Genomic DNA, 20,551 nt, shown 5'->3' on the forward strand with positions numbered 1-20,551 from the left:
AAATTTAATAACTATTAGAAACAATCATATTTAAATTTCATGTAAAGAATTTGTACTTTATTGACCAATATAATTTCTTTTGTAAATTGCAAGAATAAATTTAAAATATACATTAGCAATCTATAGAAATCGATTTCAAATTCAGATGTATCAATTGGATTGAATATCCTTTCAAATCCTAAAAGTGTATTGAATTGATAAGATTAGAAGATTTTTTGTCATCCTTACCGAACTCCACCTCATTTTCAATTTTGTCACTAACAATACCATATACTAGGCATGGTATACAATTTTTGCCATGGTTATATATATATATATATATATATATATATATATATATATATATATATATATATAGTTGAGTTCAACAAAAGTGTGGTCCAAACCATGCATTAGGTCGGTGTTCACCATGGTAAAATATGTCACATAAGTTTCATCTCATTCTTACCATTATCCCACCTAATATTTATAAATGTAATATCTTAAATTATTTTTTTTTTAAATGTACATACAAAAACATCAAGGAACGGTGTACTTTAAATGTATCGTAGTGTCACACATAACTTGATGATTATCAGGGTTACTTGATAGGTGCAAAAGGATACATGTAACAGTGTGTAAGTGGTAACACAAATGGGTTTTTTGTGGTTGTGCAATCGGATCTTTCTCGTGTAAATAATAATAAGAATTGCCTTTATTACCCTATGATTTGCAGGGCCGATCCTTGTGCATGTCCCAATATGTGACAGCACAAATCCGTGTCATTTAGGGGGTGCAAAATGTTTTACGTATATTAGTATTAGCGATTGATTAGTAACATATCAATTGATAGGTAAGTGACGGATCATTAACAATTTTTGTTCTGATTAATTTTATATCAATTATTGACTTGTAGTATTAATGGTTTTGCTTATATAAAAGAATTAGATTCAAGTGCCTATTTTTACTTTTTGAGTAGGACCTTAAAAATCAGCAGAATGATCTTATTGATATGAATAACGAATATCAAATATTGTTATGTTTGCATTCTAATATGGATGATATGTGTGTACGATAAACTTAAATTATCTAACAATTTATCGTTGTGCGTTATGATAATTCGTATGTGAATGATGTATACAAACGATCGTCATGTTTATATATTCCTATGAATAATCATCTTGTATAATGAACTTATAATATCTAACGATTTCTTATTGCATTTTATGGTTGTTCTCATGTGAACGATAAATATCAAAATGTGGTCATGTTAATTATTCTATTGTGTATGACCAACTAGTTGTAGCATAAAAATATTATTCGACCAAGAGATGTAACATAAAAACCACAAAAAAGAATGTTGTCGATATTATTACTATTTGTAGAGAATAAAAATTATTTAACTAATTTGAGAATTGACTAATGTGAGAATTGATATATATGATTTTTTTTGAACGTCGAGCAATATTATCAGCACAAAACAAAAAGACTTAAGCAAGAAGCTTAAGCCAAATACAAGAAGTCAAACCGAGTATAAGAGAATATTTGTAATAGAAGATATACACCAAATTGATCAATCAAGATAACCTAATTTGGATCTAAATTTTAATCCAATTAAATGTGCTAATGGAATATCATCCGCCAAAGCATTGAAGCTAGGCGGATCTAGGTGGTTCCCGGGGTACCCCGGGATGCTCTCAAAAAATTCAGTAGTGTAATTTTTTTTCGAATTTTTTTTTCAGTAGTGTAGTTTTTTTTTCGAAAAAAATTTAGGGATACCCATTTACTCCCATCTATTTTTATCTCGGCTCCGCCACTGCGCCGAACGTTCATGTAAATAATGTCATTATGCGCTTTCCAAATGACCCATAAGATGGAATAAGTGATCGTCAACTTAAGCTTTTGAATTCTTTTGTTAGAAGCCATAGAATTCAACATCTCCAGAAGATCCTCACACGAGTCAGGAGGTTTCTTGATAACCGTAGCCCACCCCACAAGCCAACTCTAAAAAGCCTTCACCACATCACAGCTAAAGAAGAGATGATCTAGAGTCTCAACACTGATCTTATAGAAAGCGCATAGGGAGGATTCAACATTAATACCACGATTCAACAGGTTTTAAAAGAGAGCGATCATGTTTTAAGTAATCTTCAAACGAAACAGTTAATCTTTAAAAGAATCCAGTTCAACCACTTGAAAGATTCTCCTCAACAATATCATGTTTATCAATCAAAGCACTTTAACAAAAATTACTAGCACCCTCACCATTTAGATAAATAATTGTTTAGCACAAAAAACAAAAACAAAAACATAATCATTTAACATTAACTAATGTGATAATCAAACTAGATTCCATATGTACCAATTAATGAGTCAAAGTCAATAAGAACCACAAAAAATAAATAAATAAATAAATCCCTAGGGTTTCGATTTTGTAGGTTTTAGGCTCCAATTTATGGTTTTTATTCAAATTAAAGATTTCGGTTTGTGAGTTTTAGTTCTTAATTTATGATTATAATTTGGATTCAATTTATTTGGTTCAAGTTTCGATTTATTTTAGAGACCGATAATTAAAACAAAGAAGCTTTATACCAAAAAAAAAATGTCTTTGAAGATCTTTTTCTTATATTTTTATGCTTACTGTTGCTATCATTAACTAAAAGTTGATATTTACAGGTTTAATCTTTATTTTAGTTTTTGTATACAATTCTTTTTTGGTGACATTGCATTAGGCAATTATTATTTATTTTTTCAGTTTTTTACCTCAAGTCGTTATATATGTTTTTACAGAAAAGTTTTACTCCATTTGATTGAGATACCATATTTTTTTAATTATCGAAAACCAAATGTAACATGATTTTGTTGGTTGAGGTTTAAAATTCAAATTAACATTAGCAATATTAATTAGTGACCACAATTCCCATGATCACCATCAATTTTTTACTTTGGTCAAAATCGGGTTTGTTTTCAGGCGTTTTTTGACTCAAGGATTAATCAAGCGCAAAAACGTGGCCTATACAGGTCTCGAACCTGTGACCTTCGCGTTATTAGCACGACGCTCTAACCAACTGAGCTAATAGGCCGATCTGTTTTACATTGTTTTCTAAACATTATATATATAATTAAGTATAAATATTGTTTTTGATTTTCTCAAATTGTTTATATAGGCAAAAGTTGTGATAATTTTATATACGTATAATATACAAAATTAACCTCAAATTCACTTTCAATAATGACAAAGTGGCTCTATGGTCCATTCATTTCTTTCCATCGACGTCCAACGACGTCTTTTTATTGACCAAAGTATTTTTTTTATTTTTATTTTTTTAAAATTTGATTACTCATACAGTGGTTAGTGATCATCATTCATCAATCTTACAACCTCGTTTTTTAGAAAAATAATAATAATAATAATTACAATTGCAACAGAATCAAATAAAGTATATAAATCAGTAATCCAATGTGCATACAAATTATTAACATAACATCCATTATAATAATTATAACTGAATTAATTCCACACAAACAAACTTTCACCAAAAGGATGCCAAACATTTCCCTTAATTTTACTAGAAAACACAACAAAAGTAGAAGAAAACGATCATCACATCAAACAGAACCACAGACTCTAAAAAATCTTATCACAAACATCTCAAGTGTACATTCATTCACCAACAACAAAACAATGGGGGTTGGCTTCTTCTATAGGAAAGCATCCTTCTCAAGCAACTTCAATACATCGTTCTGGTTGTTGAGTTTTGCAACATCAATAGGTGTTTTCCCATCCATGTTTTGCAGAGTACTATAATATATCATAATAATAAATCAAAATCCAAAAATATATTTAAAACCAACATAAAAAATGAATTAATTATATAAAAACTAAACTTACACGGCTGCACCGTTATCCAGCAAGAGGGATACACATTCTTTCCTGCCATAGCCAGCTGCATAATGGAGGGCTGTGTTCTTGTTTTTGTCTAATGCATCCACTTTAGCTCCAGCTTCCACCAGAATTTGTGCACATTTCACCTACAAATTTACATATTTGCCCATCAAATAGATAAACACCATTACTATTAACCTATGTGTTAAAAATTACCTCCCCGTATCCACAGGCAAAATGTAAGGCTGTCCTTCCCTCTGAATCTTCTTCATCTTTATCAGCACCAGACTCTAGTGCCTTCTTCAAACCCTAGTTATTTATATTTTATACAAACAATACAATAATTAATATATATAAATATATAAAAGCTTAAAGGTGAAGTAGTACCTCAACATCACCAACACTAGCAGTTTGATGAACAATGGATTCATCCTCATTTGCATCTTCTTCAGCTTCATCTGCTGCTGCTACTGGATTCCCAGCAGATGCAGCAGTAGTAGCATCTTCAGTCACTGCTAGACCCATTGCTTCACCCAGTTTCTTTAGAACATCTTGATCATTCCAATACCTACACAACAATTAACAATTTCAAAAACCCTAAACATGTATAACTAATTTTATATGCAAATTGCAAAGATCAAACAGATATCTAACCTCATCATTGCAGTTGGGCCACCAGATTCAATCTCTTCTAAAATGGGTTTCAAGGAAGGATCTTCTTTGATTCTTGCCATCCGTTCTTCAAGCTGATCTTTTTGAGCTGGATTAGATAGACTCTCAAGCATCTGAGACATTGATGGATCCTGCAAAATCATACCACCCAATTTCCATCATATTACTATTTATTTATTACATGATAAAAATTAATCATCATCATCATCTAATAAAAAAAGAAAATTTAAGTGTTACCTGCATCATGGCATTACCAAGGCGCTCAGCCATGGTCATGAACTGTGGGTTTTGCATAACCTGCTGCATGGTGGAATAATACTGTTGGGTGTCAAATTGGGGGACACCTTCATCAGGAGCATGAAAAGTCTGCTGAAGTTGCTCTGCCATTTGGTTGAATGATGGATCTTTTGCTATCTGTTCAGCTAATTCCTTAATGCTAGGGTCCTGTAAAAAATAAAATAAAAAATTATCCACTCATCCTATGTTATGCATTTCAACATCTACACATCCAAATTACTACCTTTCAAATCTTTGAAACAATTAAATAGTTCAACTACCTGTTTGGAACATTTTATTTAAGTGTGCTTAAACAAGATTTTTGAGATAGTTGAATGGTTTCCTTCTGCATTGGTTTTCTTTCATGATAACAATAAACTAATGCAACTATTAAAGAACTATTAGGGGGTGTTTGGTTTGCATAATGTTTCTTTCTGCAAAGAAATGGAATCTAAATGAACTTGAATATGAAGAAATCATAAATTGTTATGCGTTTCGTTGGCAGGAAACGAAGTGGAATCCAAATTTAGTAATAAACAAATTTTAAAATTTTCATTAATATTTTGTTCTCTCTATAATTGGTGGATAATGAGGATGATGTGGGTGAACAGATATATAGTGATTATGTATGGGCATGAAAGAAAGAAAGACAATACATTAAGTAGACCAGCCATAGATGAAAAGTCAAAAGGATTTGCAGGGAATCCAGCTCCAGGCATGGTGGGCATAGCAGGTATGCTTCCAGATTGTGCATCTGAGGAGCTTGATTCAGAGGATGTCTTCTTCTCTTCTGCATGGGAGAAACAGGTATATAAGTAACTCTAAATAAATAAATAGTATATCTAAGTACAACCATATCACCTATCAATAGGCCAAAAAAGCAGACAAAGGTGCACCTTTGAATAGAAATAGTAATGGGCTAATAAAGCAGATGAAGAAAAAACAGGAAGGGTAACACCAAACACAAACACAAAAAGAAGATGAATGTGTACATCTATAGTTCAAGTGTATTATGAAACAAAAAGTTATACCTTTAAACTAAAAAACATGCATCTCAACTAGATTAAGTATCGGATGAAAAAAAGTACAAGAACAAACAAAAATAAAGAACTAGATGAACACAATAAACAACCTGAAGCATAAAGCCCACCATTAAACAAAATATGAGCCCAACAAGAACGAGAAATGTAGCGAAGGCATGAAAATCAAAGCCTTAACAGATGTGTGAAAGATTTAAGATATTGTAGTGATGTAGTCCAAGAAGAAACATATATACAATAAATATTATAAAAACATGTACTTTAAGAAGTGTATAAACCAGTGAACCTCGATCACAGTACAAAATTAATTAAGTTTTGGCTCAAATCCAATAGATAAACAATGTTCCAACTGATTGTAAAGGAACTTTAAGCTGATAAGTGGGAACTAGCGTCTGGATTTGTATGTTGAGAAGGTGTGGTGATGAAGATTTTTTTTGGGGGAAAGGGGGAATATGCTATATGATACTTTTTGAAATCTTTTGTCAAATTCCTGGAACTCTGGAAGAGTGATGATTAGAAAGGATATTTTGCCTCTTTCATCCTTCCCCTCTTTACACTCAAAGTACAAGGATAACTCCTAATCAATGTAAAAAAATATAACTTGATTGAACAGCCTACGATTCTCATCAATCAGACCTCTCTAAACAATGACAAGTATCAATCTGGATCATCTTCACCATTATGTAGCTGTTAAACACATAAAACCACATCAACATAGCATAATAAAACACGTACCTTTTACGGTGGTAGGCTTGACCGCGGCATCTTTCTCATTCACCTAGCAAAAACACAACCAAACCCAAATCATCAACAAAACTATGCTCAGATTAAACTCAGCTAACAGTATAACAGTATCCACAGATCAAGATTTAAGAATCAAAAGATCAATCTAGCAACCGTGATTACTATAATTAACCAAAATTTGGAGAAATCAAAGTGAATCAAACTGGGAGAATTACGATAAAGCGGTAAAAATCGTATTCCAAAAACAAAATAATGAAATAAATCGGAGGTTGAATTAACAAGTTTTACCTGAGACATAACGATCGAAGTGATGTAAAGAATACCAAATTAATAATTGTATTTGTAGATCGAGAAATCTAGAATGAGTGAAGGGGGTAGCGAAGCGAGGTTTTTGATAAAACTCAGGGAAGAAGATTAGGAGATGACGAAGTAGAGGGATGAAGACGTGGGCCACCTCAATCCTCCAGCCTGACGAAAAGAACTTCACATGGATATTGGATTCCCAATCCTGCTTTAAATTTTTTATTTAGTAGCGGGCTTCTAGAATAGGCCACCTAGGTCCAGCATGGTTGCTTTTCATGGGCCCGATAATTTCAGTGACTTGGGCCAAATCATTTAAGAATTTATTATTAGGAATAATAAGTTGATAACAATTGAGTGTTGTTTACGATGAATGGCTGATTGCAATGGCACAAGACCTACAATAACTTATTTAAGAAGTTTAAGATTTCGAAGGTCATTGTAATGTTTATCTAATGTGAATGAGAAATTGGCATGTAAAGGGCAATCAAAATGACCATATAATACCCATTTGGATAGTAAAGGAATGCCTTAAAACATTAAAATGCGCAACATGTTTATACTTATTAGGAACTAGGAAGTGCATTTGGAATCACATTTTATTAAAAATACTAAAATGCATAACATGTTTACCCGAACCATGTTTGGACTATGAAGGAATGTGTTTAATCACTAACATGTGATTGATAATTTGATATCGTCATAGAACACTAACATGTTAACACATGTTCACAATTCGTACGTTATAAAAAAAGGGCAATTAAAATGAACAATAGAGAACTCAAAATGACCAAAAAGGCCAATAAAAAAGTGACCACCATTCCTAGCATCCACTTTACATTCCTTATCCAAATAGTCTAATTTAATACACTTGCTCAAATATATTTCCCTTAGCATCAACATAGATGTGGAACTCTTGTGTTCCTTATTCTACTAAGGTAAAGAACATTCAATTTCAAAATTTAACTACTACCATTTCATGGATATTCAAAACTACAACATCCAAATTAACACCTCATGTAATTGTTTCATGGTCTAACTAGCCGTTTACCCGCGCTAATTGCCGGGCGGCAAAAAGTTTCTTTCGGAAGATACTTTTAATGTGATGATTAGTTTCCTTTAGACGTGAGCTATTCATTGCGGCCATTTGGTAGCCTATTTTGTGTCGAATAGTTCATTTCAACATATAGTTTCTTGCTAGGTGCATAGTCATACAATACGACAAAAGTTGAGTACACCAGAGTAACGGGAATAGTTTCGCTTCCCTTTGATGATTTTTCCAACAATATCTAAAAATAGCAATAATTAAAAAGACAATTAACTTATTATTTTAAAAACTTTAGAATGCTAAAAGTATATATAAGTTATTAAATTTACCAATCATCATTTTTCTCTCTGTCCGATCCTCTACTAAACTTTTTATTGAGGGAACCAATGGAAAAACCGGAAACCATGATATGATAGCATCGGCCAAACGATTAAACCGTGTGTTATTGCTGATCTTAATCATCAAATCGCCACGTAATAAACTGTATTCTTGCTACCTCGGATACTCAGCATAGGTTGGTTCGATTTGGAAATGGTTTAAAGAAAACACATCACCCAATAGATTCCCTCCATAAATAAAACGCATCATTTGTTGTGGAACAACTGCTAACAATTTCTCTCTCTAATAGAAAATGTAATATTTTTATAAACAAAATACTTATGATAAATTATGAAATTGAAAATAAGATATAAATAGTTTTTTAAACATACATTTTGATCAATGAGAACCATGAAGAGTTTGTTTGCTTTTGAGTCCCTCCAAATGAAATCCACACGAACAGTTGTCAAAACATACCACAAATGGTAGTTTAGTAGCAATGAAAATGCATCAACGTAAATGTTACCATTCATGATTCTACCAAAAAAAAAATCTTTCAGTTTGATAGATATTTATCTAGGCATTACTTTGTGAGATTGCTTAAATTTGAAATTTGTTCTTGTATAGTTAAAATAAAATAAATTATTTAACTATAGATTAAGTTGAACGATTTGTTTAAAAAAAAAGTAAATACAAAAATACCATTTTCAATAATAATAATAATAATATATAGCATTGATAAAGAAGAAAGAAAAAGGTGGCGTTGGTTTTTTGGCAAGTTGAAGCTATCTGATCATATGGGTTGTCTTGTTTTCTAAAAGGACACATGTCAGAATCTTAAAGGTGATGTCAGTAGAATGAGTGGAGAACCGTTGATGAGTGGGTCAAAAGTTATACAAATATTAATTATATAAGAAAAACTATTTTTTTTATAAAAATTAATTAGAAAAAACAAAGTCCTAAAACAGTCACACTTGGAAAAAGAGACAATCGTCCATGTCCATGTGTAAAGCGGTAAACCCAACTTAATGTAAATTCACACCCAATAACAATCAATCATTTTTGCTAAAACACTTTTTTGAACATAATATAAAAAAAGCCAAACAAAACTATAAAAAATTATACAAATATTAATTATAAATGAAAAACTATTTTTTTATAAAATTTAATTAGAAAAAACAAAGTCCTAAAACAAAGTATAGAAAGTAGTAGAAAAAATATATAACAATTAAAGCCTTAATTGAAAAAAGAAGGTTCTGTATTAATTTCGAAATATATGTTTTAAAATATATATGAATCAAAGTTGTAAAATACAGTTGATAAAAGTGTAGACAATGTACATGTAAAAACGAAGGATGTGGTCAGAATCCGGGGATAAAAGAACATGCCACAATCAATTTGATAATTATAAGATATGTATTGATTAAAAATATCCAAAATAAACCAACAATACATATAATCTGAAAAAAGTATATACAAATCAATATCATTTAATTTATCAAATCAAACTCAAAAACAGAATGTATGATTCACTCATACTCAAACTCAAAAATAGAATGTCCCAACTTATACATATACATATACAAACCACACATATACAATGTCAGAAACAAATACATACACACATATACATAATATATACATGTATTATTTGAGATAGAAGAATAAGAAGATTATCACTTTTAGATAGAAGACAGAATAAGAATATCATTTGAAACAAAAGAAGTCTATCACTTCAAACAGAAGTAAGAAATAAAATATTATACACACTTGAAGTTACAAAAGATAGAAGAAGTAAAGAGAACCTGAATTTGTGTCAAGAAACGCAATGAAGCAGTCTTCCAGATTCCAAATCAATGATCCAATCGTCCTAAAACCCTAACTGTCAAATTGTGGTGTGAGAGTTAAAAATGAAAAACATAAATTAAATTTATAGGTGGAATAATCTATTATAGAATAGAAAATGATGTATTTTTGGATATTGATAATCATTCCAAAATGAATCAAATTAAAATCTTACCATGAATATTAACATTGACAAATATATTTGAAAATTTAAATAAGAATATAATAGCTGTCAAAATCCATACCAAAAATATTTAAAATCTTACAAACTTAACAAATATAATAAAAAATTTTAAAATGAATATAATAACTATCGAAATCCCTACCAAAAATATTTCAAATCATATGAAACTTAACAAATATATACTCAAAAATTTAAAAATGAATATAATATTTGTCGATTTTATTTTTGGAAATATATTGTATTCTAAAGAACATGCAACAGATCGGTTTTATATAAACGTCATTTTTTTCTAGATGCAAATAATAGCAATATAATTTATTTATTTATTTAGTGTAAAATCATGTAAAGTGGTTTCACTTTATGTGTAAAGGAATAATATACTCTTTTACACATAGAAAGATGTAAGGACTTACATCGCCTGTTGATGCTGATATAAGGGTCAAAAGTTTGCACCATGGTACTCTTCTAAGATTTTGTATGCTGAATCATCTAGTTTCTCCTGTCAGAATCAATTTTTTGATAAATTTTGATTTCAAGATGCAAATCATTTCATAAATAAGTTAAGTTTTGCCTCATCAACTCAACTATATACAGAGGTTTTATTTATATGATACCTTTAATTTAGAGATTGCAACCGAAAAGGTCCTCCCTGGTGCTTGAAGAGCTCTTCCATAAAACTATGTATGGCCCCACCACAACACAAGTTACACAACAGATGAAAAATGAGATAAATAATTATCAATAATATAAAACCAGAAAAAAAAAAAGTAACCTGTATATAAAGTAGAGAAACGACTTTAGGCAGAATGGTGACTGGATCAGTTTCACCAGATACTTTACTTGACAAATCCTGAAAACTTTAAACAAACATTAACATTATTTGTATTTTTATAGTAAAAAACTCAAAGCTTGCTTAATATAAGTGATGTTTCCATTTTGAACCCATAAAATGTTAAGGTACCTTTCGATACGAATGGAGGAGACTTCTTTCCAACTTCTTGTCAAGCTTTTTCATAATTAACCCACTACATATACATAATTTGTTAAATAATCAAATTTAAATTATTCAAAGTTTAGTATAAGAAGTAACATAATAATAATAATAATTTTTATTTTGGATAATTAGTTTTCTTGTAACTTACCACTCATCTGCAAATGCTCTTAGTGTTGTCATATATGCTTCCACACGCTGTCACATAAAACATAGGACAAAACATCAGACTATAATAAGCTTAAGAAATTAGGTACTAATTCATATTCTGTAACTTCAGCATGTGCAGTTGGATCAGTGTGTTTTATACTTACCCCAGTACCACTGCAAGGGGCATCCAACAAAACCCTGTCTGTTGTGTTATGTCCTAATACTTTTGGGAACTGAAATCAAATAAAACAAAAGCAAATTAAAAAATGCCCATTGTTTTTCATAAGAGCTGCAATGTATAAAGTTTTACCACCAGGAGAAGCCCTACAACAAGTAAAATTTATTTTTTTTAAATGTATTAAAACAAAGAAAGTATATAAAAGTGAGAGATTACAATTCCTTTTAAAAACTTTATACAAACTAAAAGTTTTTAAATCATTATTTGGAGATAAAATGTAAAAATATGATGAATACTTACGCCATGTCAACAATTCGTTCTTTCTCTTGAGGAGCAAGAGCCATTACAGGTAGAAAAGAGCTTGCACTTTGCACCTGTAAAGAATAAGCAAAATTTATAATTTAAAATAAATAAATAAATAAAACTTTTTTAATTAGGAAATATATATATATATATATATATATATATATATATATATATATATATATATAAGTACCATGTAATGACCAGCCATGTATTCTGGAGTTGCACCATATGGCACTTGATGATCATATATACAACCAAGCCAACCTGTTGTCATTGTTCAAGGGGCAATTATGGAAAAATTACATATTTTTATAAACAAAGATGATGAATGATCCTTACCTTTGACCACTTGCTTAATGGATCCAAGTTGATGCCTCTATTCAACAAAACACCAGCCAAATCATGTCTCCTTGTCTAATCATCATGAAAAAATGGAGCTACATTAGTATGATATCAAAAAAGAAAAATGATAAAAACAAATAATAATAAGTTTTGTTTAATTATAAAACTAAAAAAGATGACGGATTTGTCCACTCTTGATGAAATTGCATGTGTCATCCTCACCAACTTGAGACTCAAACATAATATCCTTGTAAAAGCAACAAACAAAAAAAAACAAGTATCATCAGATATGACAGTAACTATGAAAGAAGAGGATGCATGAAATGGAACAGAAACAGAAACAGAAAGACTACCTTGGTAAGCATTTCCTGAGGTATGATTTTGGACATAGCCTGCAGATAGCAAACTGCAAGTCTTTCACTTTTTCATTTTCTGTTTGCTTACACACAAGAATCGAATATTTCCTTGGGTACAGCAACTGAAATCCCATCCTTATCCAAAACCCTAACAACAGACAATCTAGAATTGAGAAGAGAATAAAAAATTTGTTTGAATTGTTCTAGTTTCACCCCTATCTTTGACCCTAATGACCATTACTTGCAATAACAGAAGACAATGTCCATTATTTACAATACCACTTTGCATTTCAAACCAGAAAATAAGGAAAATCAAAAGCATATATAGCAAAATGACATGCAGTAAGTAACATATAAGACACTGATTTGAAGGTATGGATGATATTTGTGAAGCTGGTGGCTAACGATGGTTAGGGTAAAACCTATTATGATTAGTGGGGTTGGAGAGAAAATGCTCTACAAATTCGACACTTGTCCCCTCCAAATCCCAGAACAATTTATCTTTACGTGTCCTCCAACTTGAATACAAATGAAATTTCCATTCAATATAGATAAATGTTTTGACTTAATGTACCGTAGGAAAAAAAAACTTACCAGATCAAGTGTGGGGGTTTGACGCTGAAGAAGTGGCGCTAGGGAAGATACTGCTTGGGGGTTCATCGCCAGAGAAGTACCGGCAGAGACTGCATGGAGAAGGCGATTTAAGACAATTGTTGTTGGAATGAAGGAAATTGGGTTCCATGGCATCGATTATATAGTTGAAAGGGAAGAACACTCGGGTGAGTATGTAAGGGTTAATGTGGGACCATCTTCTAGGTTGTACCGGCGAAAGGTTGGTGATGTTAGCGTAGGGCTGCTGGAGGGTTGAGATAGCGATGGTGTCAGGAGGGTGGAAGTAGAAGAAAGAGGGGAGAACCTTGACGGCAGGAGTGACGACTTGGCCAACAAGACGGGTTGAGATAGCGATTTCCAGATCTGCTCAGCATCTGGTCAAGAAACAAAAAGACTCCTCAACACCGTTTAGGGTTTTTATGAGAGAGAGAGAGAGAGAGAGAGAGAGAGAGAGAGAGGCGATGGAGAAGTGACAGAAGAGATTGGGAGAAATGACGGCAGCCGTGGACCTTCGGTGGGAGACTGGAGATCACTGCATCTTTGGTGGAGACGATGAGAATATGTTTGATGGCGGCTGTGTTTAGGAAATTAAGGTAAGGTCTCGTGTAGTGTATGCAGTGTATGTAATACGTATATGATGTAATAGATCCGTGTAGTGTAATAGGTATAAGATTGGTTATATCTTTATGCTTAAAATTATTGTATATGAGGTAATATATGTTGTACTTCTTAATTTTGAAGTGGGCAATATCCTTAATAATATAGTATAATGGTCGATTGGTAGATCTAATGATAGGCAATTGTTTAGGTTTATTTATTTTATTATGTATGTTGTTCATAATTGTTATATTTGAATGCTTGATTTACCACATAAACACATATGCTGAAGGGTATCTCAAACAAAAATTAAACTATTGTCTTCTAAAATCACATTATTCACAAAGTGTATTAATCATCGATTTTAGGCATGATAGCAGTCTCAAGGGCATGAAAATATCATATAATTTCTAAAGTTCAGAAAAGGGAACAAAATAAACAAACTTTTGACAATAAACTTTCCTTCTAATGATTGGCACACATTTAATGATTTTAAGGTAACACAAAACTACAAGCATGAAAGTCACACAATTAACTCAATAACGTTTTTACACAATCATCTACACTCACATAGAATGGTATTCTACAAACAAAATAATAATCAAACATACACGTGGAAAACATTTTATGAATTTTACATATCAAAGCTTTTAATCAAAAGAACTTTTGAAGTTATGATGTTATTTAGTTTTAAATATTGGAAATTGAGTAGTCTAATCCATATAAATGAATTTTTTGTAAAAAATGACCCAAACATCTTTTTTTTTTGTAAAATAACCATTTTATTCGGAATACGGCATTCCGGAAACGGAGGATTCCGGACCATCGTTCTAGAATAGAATATTATTTTTATATGTATAAAATCTAAAATGTAACGGTTATCTAAAAATCAACAAAAAAAAACTAATAAATACATAAACTAAAGAGATTTGTTTTAAGTAATATTACAATGTTCAAACCATCTTTTTCCTTGTACCAAAAAAAAATTGTCACTCGTTTACTATATGACATAACCCATGGACCAGTTTACCCTCTATAAAATACGAGTTCCCGGTAATCAACGTCTCTAGGAACCAACACAAAAACACCTCACAATCCCCTCTATTTTTGTTAGGTGTGTCAAACCCAACAAATAATAGGGGTACGATATACTCCAAAAGAACACTACTATATTGCACTAAAAGGTAGTACAAGGCAAGTAGGGTCGATCCACAGAGACACGGAACAATTGGTCTATACCTCTTTGCACAAGGTATTGTGGTCACCAATAGTAAAGAGAGGGGGTTTAGAATGTTATGATTAAACAAACAACTAAAAACATAAGTAATCAACTAAATGAGTGAATTAAATTCAGAATTTGTGAGGACTCCAACTCTATGTATGACAACTTAGCAATACGATTCCAAGATAACATGATATTTGCTCAATTCTATCTAAGTTGGTACTTGAAAGTGTTAACAAGCTCTAACACTTCTCATTCACCACATTAATTAACCAAAACAAGCTCTTTGATTAACCCTAACCTTACTAACCTAATCTAAACAAGCTTTTAGAATTAGATTGAAAGATTGCATTAAACTTTATGTGAATGTTCCCAACAACACCCAATACTCCTCATAAGCTCGGGAGCATAAGAGTGTGTGCATAAGATTTACACTAAATTCATTCAATGGAAATCAGTTTAGTGTTTGTTACTTGTTCAATTTCACAAAACAATTACGGATTTTGTAAAAGAGATAACTTGAATGACCTAACCCTAATTCAAATGGGCAATAAGAATCACAATTAGAATCAAACATTCGATTAAATCAAAATCAAGTTCACTAGATAGAAATTAAAAGCAAACATCAAGTCATATGATTGAAATCACATCCAAATGTCAAGACATAAAGTTGGAGAATTAAGTTTCTAGTCACTCATGACTAGAACAAACACAAACCTAGAAATTGAAATTAAAGTCTTACAAATTAAAATCCAAGTGAAACCCAAGTGTTTTCAAGCAACAATTGTCTTCAAAAAGCTCCCAAAATCGCCTCCTAGAACTCCCCAAAACGATCCCCCTTCTTCTGGAACCGGTTGCCTCCTTTTAGAAAGGAGAAAACTGATTTAAACTGGCGACCACGTTTACACGGCCCGTGTAAACTATAACTGACCATTTACATGGCCGTGTAAATACAAAAAAGTAGAATGCTCAAATCGGCCACGTCTTCGAAGTACATTGCCAAAGAGTATGCGTTTACACGGCCCGTGTAAACTCAAGTTTACATTTACACGGCCGTGTAAACTCCTGTAAAGCCAAAATCTTCATTTTCTTCATAACTTCCTCCTCGATGCTCCAATAGTCCCGAAACTTCGTCCATATCCCTTATTCATCACCTCAACTAAGATCCTACATTCAAAAGTCCCTGAGATATCACAAAAGTGTGTGAATGGAATTTCATCATGAAAAATCCCGAAAAATATGCAAAATGCATGAGTTTAAACCTAAATACAATGTACTTTTATGGATTAAAACTACAAAATGAATGCATGAAATGCATCTAACAATTTTCAATATATTGGGGTACTTCTGGAGTCTTTTTGAGGGTCGTGTTAAAACTCTCAAGTGGGATTGAATCAGTTGGTTCAGTATCCAAGTAGTTTATGCTCACATAGCTATAAACAAATCATTAGTTTCTGAATAGTAGCTAATCTTCTGATGGCTATCGTATATAGTCATTTTGAATGCCTTCAAATCCAAAGCAGCCAAAAACCAGTGAGCATGTGGTATATTGATTGAGATGTAAAGCTACAAAAAATGTTAGAAATAATTAATCATCAAATAACATTATATTTTAAATTACTATTATTTAGGTAATATAATCCAAACATAATTATATTGTATCACAGTCTATCCAATCTGGATAAACGGATTCATCAACCATGTCACTTCAGTTAAATGTATTTGTGTTGAAAGCTGACGGGACAACCGTCCACCGAGCGTCGTCCTATCTACACTCTATCATCAATGAGATCTACATCATGATGTGTTGTCAATCAAAAAATTTGCAGCTTAGTAAGTATTGTTATTAGAAACGTAGTACGTAATGAGCACATAATTATATAACTTACATCACATTCCAGCCACCATGCGTGACTATCCGCATATAAGCGTGTCCAATGGTGAGCAAACAACAACGAACCATCACGCTCTTTATATAGACTTTGTACGACAGATTCTAAAAGATTGTCCAATGGTGGTGGTTGTTGTCGTGCAACACATTTCCTCTTCATTTGTATCCATTGGGACTTATACCATATAGACATAACTTTTTGGCGCATAGAACGACTAAGGGGTGTTGTCAGAGGCGTTTTGTATTGATCACGTGGAATCTCTTTTATATCTGACGGTTGAATACATGCAGACGGCTACTCAGGGTCGTCATTCAACGGCTGTTCGGGTGTGCCTAACCCATAATCATGCTCCTATAAGTTATTGTCATTGTACTCTATGGTACGAGCATCTTGCACGATAAGTGCATGTACGATTCAATATTATTTAATTATAAATGATGCAAAATCATAAGGACCATAAGTTAAATAAAAGTTGTATAGGAGTGAAATAATTAACAATGTATCCCCACCCCCTTCGAGGTACCAACATCGTCCTCAGGAGTCTTACTAATAAGTTTTAGAAGCATGGCAAAAGTAACGCCATGCTCTGCTAAACGCTTATCTTGTGACCTCAATTGTTCGCGACATTCATTAAGCTCGTTTTGCAATTAACGGACCTCGTTTTGTAACCTGGTAATAGTTCAGTCCTTATCATTTAATGGTTCAGCGGCCGGTTGTGGTGGTGGTGGTGGGTAAGATGGAACATCTATACATGTCTTCTTTTGTCAAGGCTAATGAGTAAGGTAACATTTAGATGATGGTATTAGGGAAGTTGATATGTGAACTTTTGTGTCGGGAAAATCATGGAGATCAATTCACGTTGAGCTAACTATCCATCATTAAGCACGACGCTCAACTTCTATTGGCTCCAACTTCTGTACAAATCTATTATCCTGCTAACAAAATCATAAAATTATAAATAAATAGAAAGTATACATATAAAAATAAAAATCCTAAAATATATAAGTAACCGTACATCGTCGATTTTTATAAACTGGATGCACTGAGTCTTTTGTAAATGCCTTAGTTTCGACCATGCAACTGCTCGAGTGATCACATTCTCTTGTCGGGTACCAAACAAACTGCTCACAGGAAAAGTCTCAAGAATCCATATTTGAAAAAAAAAAACGTATATGAGAATGTTAGCAGACAAAAAAAATTGTTAATCATGTACTTACCTTAAAAGCGTATAAAGTCATTTAGTTGTAGGTCATTTTTTGAGGTTGTTTCTCTTTCGGTTCGACTGGATGTGTATGATTGTCAACCTTATTGAATACATTAATTAGTTATGAGTACAATTGATCTTAAATTATCCTCCAGCATGGATATCTGTGACATAAAAAATTTCCAATTAAATTTCTAAAAAATATCAGTAATGATAATTAATTACCCTTAATTATAATCTGTAATTATAAATTAACAACATGATACTTGTTGAATTAATCAAAGTCCGATACCAAAGCGAAATACTAATCTAAAACAGGTTGTTTAGCCAACCACCCATTGAACCCCTTCCTACAGGTATAAAAGACATACACGGGCCACATCATCGTCCGATAAGTCATTAAGCGAATGATCAAACACATTCTTCACATCGTCTAATTTGACGGAGGCATTCCTCGCGACCATAGGAAACACACGGGAACGGAAGGCAACACCGGAACCGGAGGTAGGAAAATAATCTCCAAAGTGGAAGCCGGTGATAAGACAAAATTCTTTCTTCCCGAAAGATTGCTCGTAACCCCCAATCTCAAAAACCATTTCCTCTACTTCGCTTTGGGGGTCCATGATAACTTTGTGGCAAAATACGTAATGTAGAAGCAAAGGATCCTCATCTATATTAAAAATGTCTAACCACCTCCCAAAACATGAATTTTGGAACCTAGTCATGCATGTCGGTCTGTTTTTGAATGCTGCAAGAATATCCCACCGATTTTAGGTTTACAAGACAGTGTAATGTATGCATCAAAAACCATGTCGTGCTGAAAATAAAAAGGTTGTTATAAATCAACTCCAAAATGAAAATTGACCAACATTTCTGACTTGTTCCTCGTGTTCCGGACCTGTTTCTCGTGTTCCGGACCTGTTCATCGTGTTCCGGACCAGTTCCGGAATGTAGTTTTATGTTCCAGAACACTGGATTTAGATGTATAATAACACTATAAACAACTAAACTACTTTTGGGTTGGTCCTAATGCACTTATATTGGTACTCTGGAACATGGTCAGTTCATTCCGGAGGTGTTATTCGCATTCCAGAATGCAATGATTTGTTCTGAAACACTATTTTCTGATGAATATAAACAAAAATCTTAGTCGGAGTGAAGGACTTATTGGTAAAACAACCAGGTCATAGTGACCGTCTTCCATATTTTTAGTCGGAGTTCTGAATTAGTGTGTCGGAATCGGAGAGTCGGAATGACGTGTCGGAGATCGGAATCGGAATCGGAGAGTCGGAATGTCCTATCGGAGTGTATCGGAAAGTCGAGATCCGGAATGAAATTGAGATCCTGATTTTTTCGTAATATATTCTGAAATTCAAAATTCAAAAATTTGGTCCGGAATACGTACTGATACTCCAAAATGGTTATTCCGGAGGACACCTGATGGGCCAGCCCACCAAAAAACGACTCCAATTTCATTACGGAACGGTCCATTCTAGAGAAAATAGTTATTTTGCAAAAAATTACTTAAATGGGTTATTTTTTAAAAAAACATCAAAAATGGTTAGTTTACTTGATTTCCCTTTAAATGTATATATACCAATACCCTTAGAATATTGGGTGTGAGCAACGATGTTTTGAAGCAAGTATTGCCACCTCACAGTCCAACATGTTATAACATGAAGTGGTGGTGGTGTTCTCATATTATAACATTGTGTTAAGGGAGATTGAGAGAGAAAAAAAGAAAGAATTTATTGGTTTATGAAGGAACAACCAATCACAATAGGTGTTTTACCCCGTCTTCGTTACCACGAGAATTACCTTAACACCCCCTTAACGAGCAAGGGGGGTGGTGTTCTTGCGTCTTAACGGCGTTGTGAGCAATCCACCTCAGCAACAACGAGATAAAAAGTGTCCCATACTGAGTGCTCTTATGCATGAAGGAAACAAATTTCATTAAAAGTGTAATTATTTAGGCATCTAATGATTAAGTTGTAATAATTATAAACATACAAGTCCTAGATCATATCAATAGCATAAAATTAAGGTGGAACAAACCTAACGCATGCAAATATCCAAATTCATGCAATCAAAGACCTACAAAGATATGTTATGAATGTTGGTGCAATAGAATTGGCAAAAGAACTGAGGTTGACTAATAGGAGTCAAGACATTCTACTTATATCTTGACCTAAATACAAAATGGAACATGATTCATATTACATAAATACTACAAAATACGATTTTAACAAATAAAATCAACCCCATTTCAGAACTATCCTTCGGATTTTGGACTAGAGTTTTCATCTCGAACACTCACTGGTTTTTCTGAATATTTAACTACAATTGCAAATACATTGTTGTTCGTTGAAATCCTTGAGATAATCCAAAACGTTGGTCTTCAATGTGTTG

The 20,551-nt window shown here is 32.5% G+C and overlaps 2 protein-coding genes, 1 long non-coding RNA gene and 1 other non-coding gene across 6 annotated transcripts; all 4 read right to left on the reverse strand.

Moving 5' to 3' along the window:
* Positions 1-2,988: 2,988 nt before the first annotated feature.
* Positions 2,989-3,062, reverse strand: TRNAI-AAU (transfer RNA isoleucine (anticodon AAU)). The gene has a single exon. It is a non-coding gene; the product is annotated as a tRNA-Ile (tRNA).
* Positions 3,063-3,452: 390 nt separating this feature from the next.
* LOC145115120 (ankyrin repeat domain-containing protein 2B-like) lies at positions 3,453-7,080 on the reverse strand. Its single transcript, XM_079051295.1, has 9 exons — positions 6,886-7,080; positions 6,589-6,631; positions 5,470-5,603; positions 4,775-4,981; positions 4,520-4,668; positions 4,253-4,433; positions 4,082-4,174; positions 3,872-4,011; positions 3,453-3,781 (listed from the first exon to the last, which is right to left on the reverse strand). The coding sequence occupies exons 1-9, from the start codon at positions 6,892-6,894 to the stop codon at positions 3,682-3,684; spliced, it is 1,056 nt and encodes a 351-aa protein (XP_078907421.1). The 5' UTR covers positions 6,895-7,080; the 3' UTR covers positions 3,453-3,681.
* Positions 7,081-7,917: 837 nt separating this feature from the next.
* LOC145112373 (uncharacterized) lies at positions 7,918-8,796 on the reverse strand. The gene is made up of 3 exons (XR_013710519.1): positions 8,656-8,796; positions 8,275-8,566; positions 7,918-8,186 (listed from the first exon to the last, which is right to left on the reverse strand). It is a non-coding gene; the product is annotated as an uncharacterized LOC145112373 (long non-coding RNA).
* A 1,130-nt stretch (positions 8,797-9,926) lies between these two features.
* On the reverse strand, positions 9,927-13,860 carry LOC145115562 (E3 UFM1-protein ligase 1 homolog). 3 transcript variants are annotated; one of them, XR_013711613.1, is made up of 13 exons: positions 13,210-13,860; positions 12,613-12,763; positions 12,482-12,506; positions 12,257-12,331; positions 12,108-12,181; positions 11,912-11,985; positions 11,598-11,666; positions 11,435-11,481; positions 11,254-11,317; positions 11,065-11,142; positions 10,907-10,969; positions 10,706-10,791; positions 9,927-10,145 (listed from the first exon to the last, which is right to left on the reverse strand). XR_013711613.1 is itself a non-coding variant. In XM_079051872.1 (12 exons), exons 7-11 carry the CDS (start codon positions 11,464-11,466, stop codon positions 10,732-10,734), a joined length of 297 nt encoding a protein of 98 aa, XP_078907998.1. In that variant the 5' UTR covers positions 11,467-11,481; positions 11,598-11,666; positions 11,912-11,985; positions 12,108-12,181; positions 12,257-12,506; positions 12,613-12,763; positions 13,210-13,857; the 3' UTR covers positions 9,927-10,145; positions 10,706-10,731. The 3 variants fall into 3 exon arrangements, 1 of the variants encoding a protein (XP_078907998.1); XR_013711612.1 differs by having other exon boundaries at positions 11,065-11,149; XM_079051872.1 differs by having other exon boundaries at positions 12,257-12,506; positions 13,210-13,857.
* Positions 13,861-20,551: the final 6,691 nt, after the last annotated feature.

The sequence above is a fragment of the Lactuca virosa genome, chromosome 5, assembly GCF_052849685.1.
Source record: "Lactuca virosa cultivar CGN04683 chromosome 5, Lactuca_virosa_CGN04683_v6, whole genome shotgun sequence".
Classification (NCBI taxonomy): Eukaryota; Viridiplantae; Streptophyta; class Magnoliopsida; order Asterales; family Asteraceae; genus Lactuca; species Lactuca virosa.

Coding starts and splice junctions, on each gene's coding strand:
- LOC145115562 (XM_079051872.1), bottom strand. CDS start 11,466: ATGACAACACTAAGAGCATTTGCAGATGAGTG. Junction 11,143..11,253: donor TCCTCCATTCGTATCGAAAG/GTACCTTAACAT, acceptor TAAAGTTTTCAG/GATTTGTCAAGTAAAGTATC. Junction 10,970..11,064: donor TTTCTCTACTTTATATACAG/GTTACTTTTTTT, acceptor GGCCATACATAG/TTTTATGGAAGAGCTCTTCA.
- LOC145115120 (XM_079051295.1), bottom strand. Junction 4,669..4,774: donor TTGGTAATGCCATGATGCAG/GTAACACTTAAA, acceptor ATGATTTTGCAG/GATCCATCAATGTCTCAGAT. Junction 4,175..4,252: donor CTAGTGTTGGTGATGTTGAG/GTACTACTTCAC, acceptor ATAAATAACTAG/GGTTTGAAGAAGGCACTAGA.